General features: G+C 40.0%; 1 protein-coding gene across 1 annotated transcript in view; it reads left to right on the top strand.

Annotated features, from left to right (window-relative positions):
• CNTNAP5 (contactin associated protein like 5) overlaps positions 1 to 14788 on the top strand; it is a 683524-nt gene that overhangs the window by 321769 nt on the left and 346967 nt on the right. The window contains exon 10 of the mRNA XM_025405058.1: positions 8806 to 8912. Within this exon, the coding sequence (XP_025260843.1) occupies positions 8806 to 8912 (107 nt within the window). The remainder of the gene's footprint in view (positions 1 to 8805; positions 8913 to 14788) is intronic.

Genomic DNA, 14788 nt, shown 5'->3' with positions numbered 1-14788 from the left:
CAGGCTGGAGTGTGGTGGTAAGGTCATAACCCACTGTGGCCGTGAATTCCTGGGCTCGAGCAATCCTCCCACTTCAGCTTCTCAAGTAGCTAGGACTATAGGCGTGCACCTCCATACCCAGCTATTATTTGAATTTTTTGTAGAGACAGGGTTTCCCTGTGTAGTCCAGGCTTATCTTGAACACCTGACCTCAAGCAATCCTCCTGCCTCGACCTCCTAAAAGGCTGAGATGACAGGAGTGAGCCACTGAGCTCGGCCTTACACATTTTAAATGGAAGTTTACAAGAATTATATTCAAATAGGCCAAATTCTCTTACAAACTACAAACACTGAAGGACTATTAAAATATAGTCAAAGTTTTATTATAATCTTCCTACAAGAGACAAGAGCTGGAGCCAGCCAATTCAAAAATTCTCTCTTGGCCGGGGACCTTTATGAGAGAAAAGATAAATGAGATATTCCTTGTTAGACTTAATGTTTTTAGAAAAATTTAAAGATTAAAAACTCAGTGAATGATTATTAAACTTCATGACTTAAGGTAAGACATTAAGATTCTAAGGGTAAGGTTCTTCCTAAGACTGATAGTCAACTGATACTGAGTCTTAACCCTGTTAAAATTCATCGTAAATATGCTCAAGTATTTTTTTTTAACTTGGGAATGCTGATTTTTTCCTGAGAAAAATGAAAATTACATCACATAGAAGTTTCTGTCCAGGACCAGTTTTGTGACCCTTTTTCTCTTTCAGTACCATACTTCTTTACCCGAAAACATTCATACCATGGTTCTGATTATTTTAAACTTTTGATGCTGAATTTGGAAACTTCTGGGCTTAAAGATTGCATGCCTGAGGAAGACACGTAACGTGCTAAGTGATGAAACTTTGAGACTGTCAGTGTTGGTGACTGTGGTGGAGATCTTTGGCCCCTATGTGTGGAAGCTCAGGCAAGGGCTCCGTAACATCCACAGCTGGCTGACCACGAAACCCATGTCACTGCATTCAAAGACCAAATATGGATCCTCTATGAATTTTCCATTTGCTTAATACACATGGATGAACTCTTACATTTTTCTGTACTTGTGGGATTATACAACTTAAGTTTAATTTAAATGGCATGCAATAAAAATGTGTGGTAGGTTAAATGACTTTATTTGGCTTGCAATGATAACTAATAAAGTCTTTCTACTAAAAGCAGGCAGAGTCTAAAATTTTCTGACATTAGTAGTAAGAACGAGAAAGCAACCATGTTAACTCACATAGGCTTAGGGCACAGAAAAACTCTGTCGTCTGCAAAAAAATGTAAACCACAAGAGCAGGGCAGGGGCAGAGGCTGTCTTCTGGGTTAATCTATTTTGAAGATGTCACAAACTAGTAGCGAAGAGGGATTGAAAACAGAATTGACATCTTCCTTTCCCATTGGAAATTTATAGAATAAATTCTATATCATTGTTAATTGTGCAAACGTACATGTTTTTTCTTTCGTGTAATTTTATTTCCAATTAATCCATTTGTCATATTAAGATCCCTTTTCCTACCAAAAAAATATCTTTTAAAAAAATCTAAAGTGACAACTCCACATTGCATAACAGTGTCTGGAATCAGTGGAGAAAATACGCAAAGCCCCCTAGCCCTCATTTTGGCAGAAGTGATGCCTAAGATGTATGCTTAGGTATCACTTTTAGGGAGATGATCTGGCATTTGTTTGAAGGAGGATGTGCAGTGCTCCAAAGTACAGACTTTAGTGACAGGTAGTACGCTTCACCTTCCTGACTCTGTCACTTTGTACTTGGGCAAGTTATTCACTCTCACCTAGTCTCACTTTTTAAATCTGTAAAACAGGGGAAATAATACTGTTAAAGCAACATCCCAGATGTGATTGCGAACACATGTCAAAGTGTTTTCAAACTTTTTGGCCAGGGAAAGGCCTTAAAGAAAGTCAAGATCAAAATTTCCTCTTGGTGGAGATATTTTGTAGGAAGGAAAAAAAAGATGTTTGGTTAAAAATTACTTAAATAGTCATAAAGCTAGTTTAAGGTTATTGTATTTTTCAATATGATCTGCCTTAGGTTTTTGTGGGATCCCCTTGCTCTTGTGTTGGGAATTAACTGAAGGGGTCGAGAACGAAAGCTGGAAGACCAGTTAGCTGAAAAGTGTAGTTATTCTGCTGAGAGATGCTTGTGGCTCAGACTAGGGCAGCATCGGGGAGGGGTGATAAGTGGTGAGATTCAGGACAGTTTCTGAAGGCCCAGCCAGCAGGAATTGCTCACATCTTGGATATGGGCTATGGGAGAAGGAGAGCATCTTCAAGTTTGGGAACCTAGATACTGGTAAGAAGGGTATTGCCATCAACTGTGACAGTGAAAAACACAGGTGAAGTAGAGGGTGGGGGCAGGGTGAGTGAGGAGATCAGAAAGTCAGGTTTGGTTAAAGGTAACAAGGATCAAGGTGAGCAGGATAGGTAAATTGAATTTTTCAGCAGACTTTTTAATCTCATGAAAATCTATCAAAATTGTACACAGATTTTATCAGGAATGCTAGATATTCTACCGCCCCCCTCCTCAAAAAAAAAAAAAGCTCTAAGTTGCATCATGCATAAGGGTTCTGCTTCTGATCCAATTAAAGGACAATTATCTTTCTAAGTACTTAAGCCATAAAGTTGTTAGGGCCCAAAAATACAGCTCGATGGATATAAGTAATCAAAAGGAATTGCATTACTGACTTGCATCCCTAAGTGGCCACTAAAGAACATCCAATTCATGGTCTCTATCTTACTTCTCCACTCAGAGAAACCTGAGTTTCTCTTCCCTCTCTCAATTGCTCCTTGCCTGTGGCTGCACAGAAGAAGGCTCTTTTTCCTTGTGTTACTGTTGTCTCACCACAAAAAAAAAAAAAAAAATCATACACACACACACACACACACACACACACAAATGAGGCTCCTTTGCCTGCCCTCTTTCCTACTGAGTTCTTACTGGGCTGCTCAGGAGCATGCAGGTAATGGCAAATGAGTGAAGGTCAGCGAGGCTGTGATGAACTGAGGAGGCTTACCTAACAGAGGCCTGCACCCCAGAAATGTCCGTCCCTTCATTCAATCAATCTACAACCATTTATAGAGTGCCTACCTTGCTTACTACTTTGAGTACGTCAGTGTACCAAACAGACAACAAACAGTGCTCTTCTGGAGCTAATGTTCATTTTCAGAGAGACAGACACTGAATCATAAACGGATGCATAAGCAGAATATCTAATGTGTTAGAAGGTAATACATGCTAAAGACAAATAAAATGGCAGGGAAAGAGATTCCAGGGAAAGAGGTTCCAGGGAAACAGTGAGGAAGGTTTGCAACATTAAATAACATGATGGTGGCAGGGCTCTTTGAGGTGACACTTGAGCAGGAACATGAGCTGAGACATGGGCCATGGGGATATCTGGGGAAAAACACTCTGGGTAGAGGGAATTCCAGCACAAGAACCCTGACAAGGGAGCATTCCTGGTGTGCTTTAGGGACAACAAAGTCAACATGGTTGGAGCAGCTGTAGAAAAGGGAAAAGAGTAGGGGTGAGTTGAGAGTGTTAAGGGGAGCAGATCAATAAGAACTGGAAGATCATTTTAAGGATGTTGCTTTTGCCCTAGATAAAATAGGGAGCCAGAGGAGAGGTATTTAAAATGATCTACCTTAGGTTTTTATAGGGTCCCCCTTGCTCTTGTGTTGGAAATTAATTGAAGGGACCAAGGATGGAAGCTAGGAGACCAGTTAGGTGATAATTGCCATTATTCTGGTGAGAGATGCTTGTGGCTCAGACCAGAGCAGCATCAGGGGAGGGGTAATAAGTAGTGAGATTCAAGACAGCTTCTGAAGGCCCAGCCAGCAGGAATTGCTCACATCTTGGATATAGGCTATGAGAGAAGGAGAGGATCTTCCAAGTTTAAGAACCTGGATACTGGTAAGGAGGGTGTTGGCATCAACTGTGATAGTGAAGAACACAGGTGAAGCAGGTGGTGGGGGCAGGGTGAGGGAGGAGACTGGAAAGTTCGGTTTGGGTACACAAAATTTGGAATACCTATTAGACACGCACGTGGAGCTGTCCAGCAGACAGCTGCGTAGAGAAGTCTGGAGTTCACCAGCAAAGGCTGAACTCAAATCTAAACGTTGAAGTCTCTCGTGTGTAGCCATGAGATTTGCTTTGACTTTGCTCAGTCATCTTATTTTTGCTTGAAAAGAAGCCAAAAATTCATATGTCTTCTGTGAAACTTTCCAAATTAGAAACAAACCGACAGACTGCATTTCCCTGAACTGTCTTGATTCCTCTTGCTTTCATCACACTTTTCCCAGGCCTCATCCACTCCAGCTGGAAACTTCAGCCGGGCCCCAGTTAAAGCTGAGTTACAGAGAAATACCCACTCTGATCTTCCTGAAGGAAAGCTGCGGGGGGTACTTTTGTTCTTCCTAACGCTCATGTAGAGAGAGAGCATGTTCAGCTGAAAGTGTGCTTGCCAGGATGCTTGAAATTGGACTCCGGTTTAAATACTCAGAAATCTCTGTCTCTAGTCTACCTAGTGGTTCCATCTCCCAACATCCTACAAAATCTTCTCTCTGCTCTGAAGCTGTTCCTTTGGCTGTCTCCATTGCTGTGCATTTGCCTTTAAAGAGAAATACTCTGTTTCTTCATATTTCCCATGAACAGCCAAACACAACACAAAACCACCACCTTGAGGCCCAAACCATGTACCTCTGTAGGATGGACTGTGACCTTAGGTACATGGACCACTCTAGATGAACCTTCTCACTTTACCTGTTACCCGGATTGTCAATAGCCCCACCTAGCAATGATCCTTCTCTTTTGGAAGAAATTTTTATTTGGATAAACATTATACAGACTTTTAACCCTCTGACTTTTTTTTTCTCCTTTCTTTTCTATCTGTTCTCTTTATTTCAACCCTTTCTCTCATTTCCCTTAAGACAATGCACATTCTGCTTTTATACAGAAGCTAAGAGCTTCCAATGTGTCTGCCACACTATCTGAGTTTTTCCTGGGACACATCACCATACTCGCTTGTCTGGGCTTTGGGGAGTAAGAGGAAAGCCATTGTGTCCATGCTGAAAGCTTTCTTTGTTAAACATTGTGCACCAAAGGAAGTCACATCCATCCAGATGCAGTTACAGATGCAATATCGTTAGGATTTTAGAAGACAGACGTTCAATGTGTTTGTCTCCTAGCAGTTTGGATTAAGAGCCTAACACCTGAAAGAGTGAGTGCCCTCACACTTAACTGACTCTTTTCACTTCCCATTTCTATGATGGGTCTTTTTCTGGGCTAATGTCTTCGATGCTCCGTTTATGCCACATAGAGAGAGAAAAAAACAAAAGCCCAGTTAAAACGAACTGATTAAAGAACATGGAAACTATACTCGTAAAACTGCCCTTTTTAAATAAAAAAATCGGAGTTACGCATCTTCTATCTCAAGCGTCTATTTTACAGATGAGTTTTTCTAATCACAGTGTGCATTGAACCAAAATGAACCAAGCTTGAAGGCAACTCTCCTAGTGCTCATTTATTAGTATTTTTTTTCTTTCTCATTCTGGGAAAACTAGATTTTTCCTTACTCAAGTACTCTTTTACCCTTCCAGGAATGCATCATTGGTTTTTCTGAGTGACCATAGACAAATAAGTTTCTAGTAAGTTAATAAAAATGTAGTTTCTACATTTTTATTGGTAAATTGAGTTTATCACTGCAAAATAAGGTCTGTGTGAGGCATATTAAAGATGTGTTCTAAGTGCCCAGATATTTCTTAGAGCTTTTGCCTAAACCCTTCTCCCTACATGCCAAAGTAGATTTTGTAATCTTTTGTTTTAAAAATATTTAAAGGGGAGCAGGTGCTGTGTGGCTCATGCCTGTAATCCCAGCACTTTGAGAGGCCGAGGCGGGTGGATCACCTGAGGTCAGGAGTTCCAGACCAGCCTGGCCAGCCCGTAGTAGAGAAGGCTAAACCCTGTCTCTACTAAAAATACAAAAATTAGCCAGGTATGATGACAGGCACCTGTAATCCCAGTTACTCGGGAGGCTCAGGCAGGAGAATCACTGGAACCCAGGAGGTGGAGGTTGCAGTGGGCTTAGATCTTGCCCACTACACTCCAGCCTGGGTGACAGAGCAAGACTTCATTTCAAAAAAAAGAAAATTAAAGTGCGGAAAGTGTTTCTTTTTCTTTTTGTAATTATAGGAATATTCTTTCTTACTCAAAGTTAAAATTCTGTTAGTTGAAAGTAAGAGATGCCAGCTCGAACTAGCCTAATTGCAATGAGGATTTTCCTGGAAAAGCATTGGGCTATTCACAGAATCCAATATGGATGAAAATAGCCAGCCCTCAGGAAGTTCATGGGTGCAATGAAGTCTCAAGAACAGCAGGGACTCACCACACAGTGTTGGCATGTCCCTTTTTTGCCGCATGCTGCATGTCAGCATATCTTTTTATTCTGTCTCTCTTTCACTACAGACAAACTTTCTTATGTCTGAAAACATGACCACTGAGAATGTCTGGGTTTTTTATTTTATAGTTTCAGCCACCACAAAAAGGCAACCCTGAACTTTCTTGGGGCCCGAAACAAAAGAACTACAGAATAAGCACCTATTGAGCGTGCTTTGTTCCGTTTTTCTTTCTTAAGGCAATTTCTTTCTTGTTGGGGGAGGGCAGCAATAATACTATCATTTGCTCATTATGGAAATCTCTGTGTGTGTTTGCATGTGTGCTGTGCGGAGGGGGATGGGATGGGGCAAAAGGAGGTATGGAAAGGTCATGGAAAAACTGAGCAGCTTCAGAAGAGGAAATTATGGCAAAAGGTAAACTGCAGGAGAAGCAGTATTTCAGAAGCAGGGAGATGCCGGGATGTGAAAGAAAGCAGGGTGTGGGGACAGGGAGCATTCAAAACAGTGCTAGCCCCCCAGGATCTCCTCAGGACATGCCTGGAGAAAGAGATCCTTACTTGGATGAGGACATCAAGGCTCTAAGTTTTTGGAACTTCGCTCCGAGGACAGGCATAGAGCAGGAGAGGATCTCCGAGTTACCCAAGCGAGAAGCCTGTGGCCTTTCCTGTCCATCAAGACCAGGAGAGTGGGTGGGAATAAAGAGGAGAGGTAGAATTTGAATAGAGAGAGGACCACTGTTTTGTTCGTTTGTTTGTTTGGCTGTTTTGCGTGAATACATTCTATAGCAAAACTATGGGCCCTTCATTTAAATCTTTCCTGTACTTTAGGCTATCTTTGAATACCATAAAGTTATCAGCAAGCTTTTCCCAAACATAAGCCCCGTCAGCACAATTGTATGTTTGCTGTGCTGAGCAGAAAATTTCTAATAATATGTCTGAACATATGTAGGAATATTCGTTTCTGGGCTTTGAAACAATCATTGCTGGAGGCTTTCCTACCTATATAGGGCAGTCAGAGTAAATCATCTTACTTTTGCTTGCCTCAGATTCTTAGTGGCTTCACAATGAACCCATTTATTGTATTACATACCACTTCTGTAACTTCATTGCTTGCACCCTCTTTCTTTTTAAATTCACGGAATTTATTCTCCTATACTCTCTCAGGCCCTATAAAGATTGTTTTCAAAAATTATGGTACGTATCATTGTTTTAACTCTTAATTTTATTCACTACATTTACTGAGCACCAGCCATGTTATCTCTTAATGGGAGCAGTATAAGAGGTGCAGAGTATAACCCAAAGGCACCATGTAGTAAATGGCATTTGAACTCAGATACATGTTTCCCTAAAGTCTGTGATTTCTGTACGGAAGAAATAAACGTTACCTCCACTCCCATTAGCCCGACTAATTCTAAAGACTTTTCCTTTCCACTATTTTTGAAATTTATAAAGGCTGTGTTTTATTTGATTGTGTTCATGCTTCGTATGTTAAACTTTTACTTAATCTAGTCATGGTTTGTTATAATCACTTTTGTGCACATCATTTGTTGTAGTTTTATGATAGTCCATTAATTTTATGTACTACAGATTTCCTAAGTAATTTTCTAATGTTGGACACTTATGTCGATTCACCATTATGAATGGCATCATTGTGAATAACACTCATTAGCATATATATTTTTCATATTTTGAACAATAGCCTTAAGAAAGGGTCATCTCAGTGTGATTGCTGATTCAAATTATATAAATATTGTATAGAGTTTTTTATGTGTGTGGTAAAAATATTTTTCAGAATAGCCATATTATTTTGGCCTTAAGTAGTGAAGCCTTTGTTTTGAAGATAACATTTATACTTTTACAAATGATAAAGTATCCTTGCATTTTAGATACACAAGTATCATCTTTTCTAATTTCATGTTGTCTTTGTGCAGTTTAAAATAGATACCTGGTCATTCCCCAAAAAAGAAGCATGAGGACAATGACCTCAATTATCTGCCTCTCCTTTAAAAATACAAAACCGTTAAAAAAATGTAAAATGATGATCTTTATACATTTTATTTTTTGGTAAGTGAAAAACCTTACAAATTCTGGCCGCTTCAAATTAACTTTAAGTCAACATGAATTTGCCTCAATAATAACATTCTTAACTTAAATACCTACATCAGCTCTGAGACTTACATTGCCCAGTAATGCAAGGTGATTCTACCTTTTGTGGTAAAACTGTAATACTCATGCTATTTTGACGTCATTCAAACTGCCTTAGGTATGGGAGTATAGCAAATCAATATCTACTATTAATTGAGGCAGTTGGATATGAGGCATTTTTGCTTTCCCCTTTCTGTCAATTGATTTGGTTCTTTTCATTTATGTTTTCTTTCATTAGGTGTTTGCCAAACTACTGTGAACATGGAGGAAGCTGCTCCCAGTCCTGGACCACCTTCTATTGTAACTGCAGTGACACAAGTTACACTGGTGCCACCTGCCACAACTGTGAGTAAATTGAGCATCTGCCCCTGGTGGGATGGACAAAACTCCAGGAATACCATTGTTAACTTCAGGATCTATTTAGCATGGGGCAGGCATGTTTTATTGACTCATTCAACATGTGTGTTTTAAGAGGTTATTATATACCAAACACTTTGTTGGGCACAGAGGATGCATGGATACAAGCCATATTCTTGTGGAGTTTATGGTCTACCAGCAAAACAGGCAGGAAATGAGATCATGACAACACAGTTGAATAAGTTTAAGGTGGAAGCAAGGGAAGGTGCCGTAGGCACACAAGAGGGAGCTATTAAGTCAATTGCATTGTCTTGATGAGTTGTTAGGCTGCTGTAGTAAACAAACTAACATCTCTGTGGTGTAAGTAACAAGGTCCACACCATGCCTGTGTCACAAGCCCATCAAGCATGACAGAGGCCCTTCCACCTTGTCCTCATTCTTAGATGGTAACAAAGTTCTGTTATCTGGAAGGTTGCTGTGGTAAGCGGAAACACAGGGAGGGAGGCACAGGGAAGCATGCAGTAGCTTTTCAAAGCTTCTACTGGAAGTAGAAAACATTACTTCCACTCACATTCTATTGGCCAAATAAAGCCCTGTGGGCACACTCAACTTCAATAGGGGCTGAAGTGCAATTTTTACCATGGAAGGGGAGAAAAGAGAACCTGAATATTGGTGATAAGTGCTAATGACTGCCTGTCAAGCCCAGTGTTAGGGAGACTTCAAATAGAAGACTTGAGCTGATCTTGTTTTAGAAATATAGGAGAAAACAAAAAACAAAAAAAAAAGAAAGAAAGAAAAAGGATACTCAGAAGCAAAGAAACAAATGGAGACATAAAGCACAGGAGTCCTCTGCTCTGTGGAAAATCAAAATTTTCCAATAGTTCCAGATGACTGGAGGGTGCTGAAAATGAGGAGGAGTGGTAAGAGGTGAGACAGAGGTAGGCTGGAGTATACACAGGATAAGGAGTGAGGGATAAAAAACAAGTAAAGAATATGAGCCTTGATTTTTAAAAATTAATTAATTATTATTATTATTATTTTTTTGAGAGAGAGAGTTTTGCTCTTGTTGCCCAGGCTGGAGTGCGGTGGTACGATCTTCGCTCGCTGCAACCTCCGCCTCCTGGTTTCAAGTGATTCTCCTGCCTCAGCTTCCTGAATATCTGGGATTACAGGCACCTGCCACCACACCCGGCTAAATTTTGTATTTTTGGTGGAGACGGGGTTTCACCGTGTTGGCCAGGCTGGCCTCGAACTCCTGACCTCGTGATCCACCTGCCTCAGCCTCCCAAAGCGCTGGGATTACAGGTGTGAGCCATTGGGCCCGGCCCAGCCCTGATTTTTATAATTGTATAGTCTTATTGAGACCATGGATAGGGGAAAACACATGAAAAAGTATAGAAAGTTTGCCAGTCAGAGAAATGTATGCCCAACTATGGACTGTAAGTGTGATTGAGAAAGATACTTCTGAAAGCGCTGTGTGGAACTGTAGAGCATTTCATGAAAAATTAGGAATTTGAAATTGGCTTAGAAGGTAGAAGGGTAAGATAAACATTTTCTAGACATAAGAGTAGAGCCAAGGCCTGGAGCTATTCTGAGGACTACAGTGAGAACTATCATTCTGGGACAGCTCCTGCCAGTTTTTCTTAAATGCCTGCTGTTGCTGGGCTGGGACTTGGAGATTCAGAAAGAACATGGTAGATGTCAATAGGGCTGGAAAGGTAAGTGACATTGATATTCTCATCCTTAAAGACCTCTCAGCCATTCCTTAGCCTCCTCCATTCCTTCAAAGCAGGATTCACTGATGATGTCCATAGGGAAGTCTGATCAAATTATAGAAGAACTAGTCCTCTCGTCCACTGGTCATCGGGGAGTATGTAGTTATTGCTGTTAGTTGCCTACAGAAACAAAAAAAAATTGTTTGGCTTTATTAAAAAAAAATCTTATTAAAACTTTTCTACTGAAAAATTTAGAATTCAAAGTAACTAGAAGAGTACCATTGGATTGTTCATACCATAAAGGGGTATGCTTGAGGGGATGAATACCCAATTTTCTATGAAGTGATTATTATGTATTGTATGCCAGTACCAAAATATCTCGTGTACCCCATAAACATATACACCTACTCTGCACCCACAAAAATTAAAAATAAAAATAAAATTAAAAAGAAATTTAGAACAGTGAAAAGAACACTGGAATAACAGAGATTGAATTTAAATTTTACCTAGCTCTTTTATTTATTTTTTCTTTTCTTTTCTTTTTGACTTGGAGTCTCACTCTGTCGCCCAGGCTGGAGTGCAGTGGCGTGATCTCGGCTCACTACAACCTCCGCCTCCTGGGTTCATGCCATTCTCCTGCCTCAGCCTCCCAAGTAGCTGGGACTACAGGCGCCTGCCACCATGTCTTGCTAATTTTTTGTATTTTCAGTAGAGATGGGGTTTCACCGTGCTAGCCACAATGCTCTCTATCTCCTGACCTTGTGATCCTCCTGCCTCGAACTCCCAAAATGCTGGGATTACAGGCATGAGCCATCGTGCCTGGCCTTTACTTAGTTCTTATATGTGAATACGTATATGATTTTATCACTTTGGGGATCCTTTTATTTTTTGCAGGTCCTAGGAAGAAAAACTAATGAATTCTTGTGGGTTCATCTAAGGCTAAAATTAGGTGTTTTTATCTAAGAGCCCCAGTGAACACCAATTTCTAAGTTTTAAGTCTGGTTCCAAAAATATTATCACCAAATAGCCAAGAACAATATATACCTATAGAGAAACACTGTAGGACCCACATAAGGCTATCCAGATTGTAATGTCAGAGCCGCTATAAGAAGTTCAGAGACAACTTAAATGGCCATCAATTTAATAGCAAGACAAGGGAAACATGAAGATTTAAGTCACAGCAACCCTAATTTCAGCCAAATCACATTACAACATTCCTGTGACGGTTAAAGCTTATTCTGCTCACTTTCTCCAAAAGTAATTTAACAATTTTTTGAGGAGTTCATCTCTATGGATACTGTTCTCCTTTAATTTACTTCATCCATCAGGCTAAAAATAGAAGATGTCGAGCTTTAAAAAAAAAAGTGTGAAGTTGAAAATCAATGGAGGTGAGGTGCTGGTTTTTAAAGGAACACTGTCAAGCCCGATGAGCAGGAGACTCAACACACAAAAACCTTAAAAATATCATTTTCTTAAACACCTTCCTATTTCCTTTTCTGTGAAATTGCTCAATGCCTACACTGTAGGCTGCGACTTTGTGAAACTCTATCTCGCTTCTGGGCACCCAGCCAGAACCAGTCAAAATCCCTTGAATATTTGTGACATTTGGCAAGCACACCTTAGTACTCCGTGCAATTCAAATATTTGTCCTCCCTCTAACTAATTTCCCTCTCCCCCAGTTGGGTGAGGACCATTGTTTTTAGTCATTTTGCAAACCAAGTGATTTCATCAGCAAGCTTGTGTCTCCCTCTCAGCAAGCATGGGTCCCACTCACAGGTCAGGTGAGAGCTTCTGCAGTGCAGAAGATGGCACACAGGGCACTCTCTGGCAAAAACAAAAACAAATAGGCCTGAAATTCTGCACTTGTGGAAATGACAGATTCCTTGCTGCGTTGAGGGATGTTTTACTGAAGGAACTGGCCACAGTCGAAATAAGAAAATAAAAACTCTTTGGATTAATAAATTATTTATAATAATGTCTTGAGTATTCTCTTAGTTTTGTCAAGCTCTTCAGAAATAGTCTTTCCCTCCTCATTGCTGGTGCTTTCTAGTAAATGTGAAGCAAGAGGACGGACTTAGGACAGATAGGATTAACTGCTTTTTGTCCAGCCTTTGTGGACAAGAGAGGGCCTGGGTGAGCTGGGCACAATGGACTCTCTAAGGAATAACAAAATGGAAATTCCCGAAGTGTGTAGACACAGCATGCTGTTGTCGAAAGTAGAGATATCTTCAGTCAGTCTTAATTTCTTTTTATCCTTACTTGATGATATATAAGGGACTTGGATATGCTAGTTTGGTCACTTTTCAAATGTACATCGTTCAAAACCACCTTTTTAAGAAAAAGGTGATGAATGTGTGGGCAATTTCTGTCCCATCTGTGGCAGCTTTCCCATATGAAGAGGAAATCTACCCCATAAAGTGCCATTGGAGACTATCATATGATGTTTGTAAGTTGTTATGGTTAGAAAATTTCTCTGAAAGTGGAATTCTATTCTCCAGAGGAGTAACTGAATAAAAACAGTGTTTGCAGTCCACCAGATCAATCCCTGGCAACCCAACCAAGTTCAATGCTTTCCAACTACCAGAGATAGATACCACGGTTATTAGTTGAATACAATGTGCAAGTTCAGAAGGTTGTATAATCAAAGCCAAGCTTCTAAGTACTCAGGGTATATTTTGGTCATGGTATATTATATCTACTTTATTAAGAATCCAAATTAAGATAAAAAGGAGCAGATTTTTTATTGTGAGATATTAGGGCATAGATAGATAGATAGATAGATAGATAGATAGATAGATAGATAGATAGATATCAGTACAGCATAACAATAAAGGGATATGCATAGTGTTATTATCTCCATTTTACAGATGAGAACATTGAGGCCCAGAAAGCTTATATAAATTCTACAAGGTCTATTATCTAGTAAATGGTAGAGGCTGGGCTTTAAACCAAGGGACTTTACCTGTTGATGCCAGATGCTAAATCCTGCATCTTATTTATACCTTCAAACAAGCAAGGCATTTGTAAACTTCCATATTACAAACTTGGTGATGGGACGTTCACGACCTCCTTTATATTGCTTAAGACACAGTAGAATAGTGTGAGATCATAATTGAAAATACAGTTCTAGAAGACTGAGAGATGAGAAAGTTTTTGTGTTCTAGAATAATCGTGAAAGCATTATGGAAGGAAATAGAATGACTTGGAGGACTTCTGAAATTGAAATAGACAAAAGAAAAAGGGAGGTTTGTCGAAAACAGACTGTCAAGGGCTAAGATACGATAGTAGACATATATATGCTGTGTTCTGGGACAGTGCAGAACTTGCCTTGCTCAAAAGAAAAAAAAAATATGTGATTTGCACTAGTCATTCATTCCTGAAGACCACATGGGATTCCTAAAAGAACTTTCCCCAGAGAATACTGAAACACACTTACAATTATAACTAGAGCTTTTCACATGCTACTGCCATACCTATAAATATTATTTTAAGAACTCCAAAATAAATAGCCCAAGACTTTTTTGTTTCTATATTCAACCATCTTAATATTTTTCTTTGTCTTTCCTATTTTGGTGGGAGAGGCAGAGGACCTGTGTTGTTTCCAAATATTTATTATTGTAACCAGAACTATGTTGAGCATCTTTGTATTTAAATATTATCCAATACCACAAGTTCTATGGCTCACTTAAACAAACCTCAGAAACTGCTTTATTGACTCAAAAGTTCTGAATAGTTTTAAGAATCTTGATCCATATTTCCAACTTGTTTTCCTAAACTCTTATTACAGTTTACACTCTGATCACTATTTTCTGAGATCTTGTTTTACCTTCTCTGCCATTATTGTTTACTACAGCTTATAAAACTTTTTTTTTTTTTTGAGACGGAGTCTCGCTCTGTTGCCCAGGCTGGAGTGCAGTGGCCGGATCTCAGCTCACTGCAAGCTCCGCCTCCTGGGTTTATGCCATTCTCCTGCCTCAGCCTCCCGAGTAGCTGGGACTACAGGCGCCTGCCACCTCGCCCGGCTAGTTTTTTGTATTTTTTAGTAGAGACGGGGTTTCACCGTGTTAGCCAGGATGGTCTCGATCTTCTGACCTCGTGATCCACCCGTCTCGGCCTCCCAAAGTGCTGGGATTACAGGCTTGAGCCACT

This window comes from Theropithecus gelada, chromosome 12, assembly GCF_003255815.1.
Source record: "Theropithecus gelada isolate Dixy chromosome 12, Tgel_1.0, whole genome shotgun sequence".
In the NCBI taxonomy this organism is placed as follows: domain Eukaryota; kingdom Metazoa; phylum Chordata; class Mammalia; order Primates; family Cercopithecidae; genus Theropithecus; species Theropithecus gelada.
The sequence above is the reverse complement of the archived record's forward strand: the minus strand, read 5'-3'. Positions and strand labels throughout refer to the sequence as shown.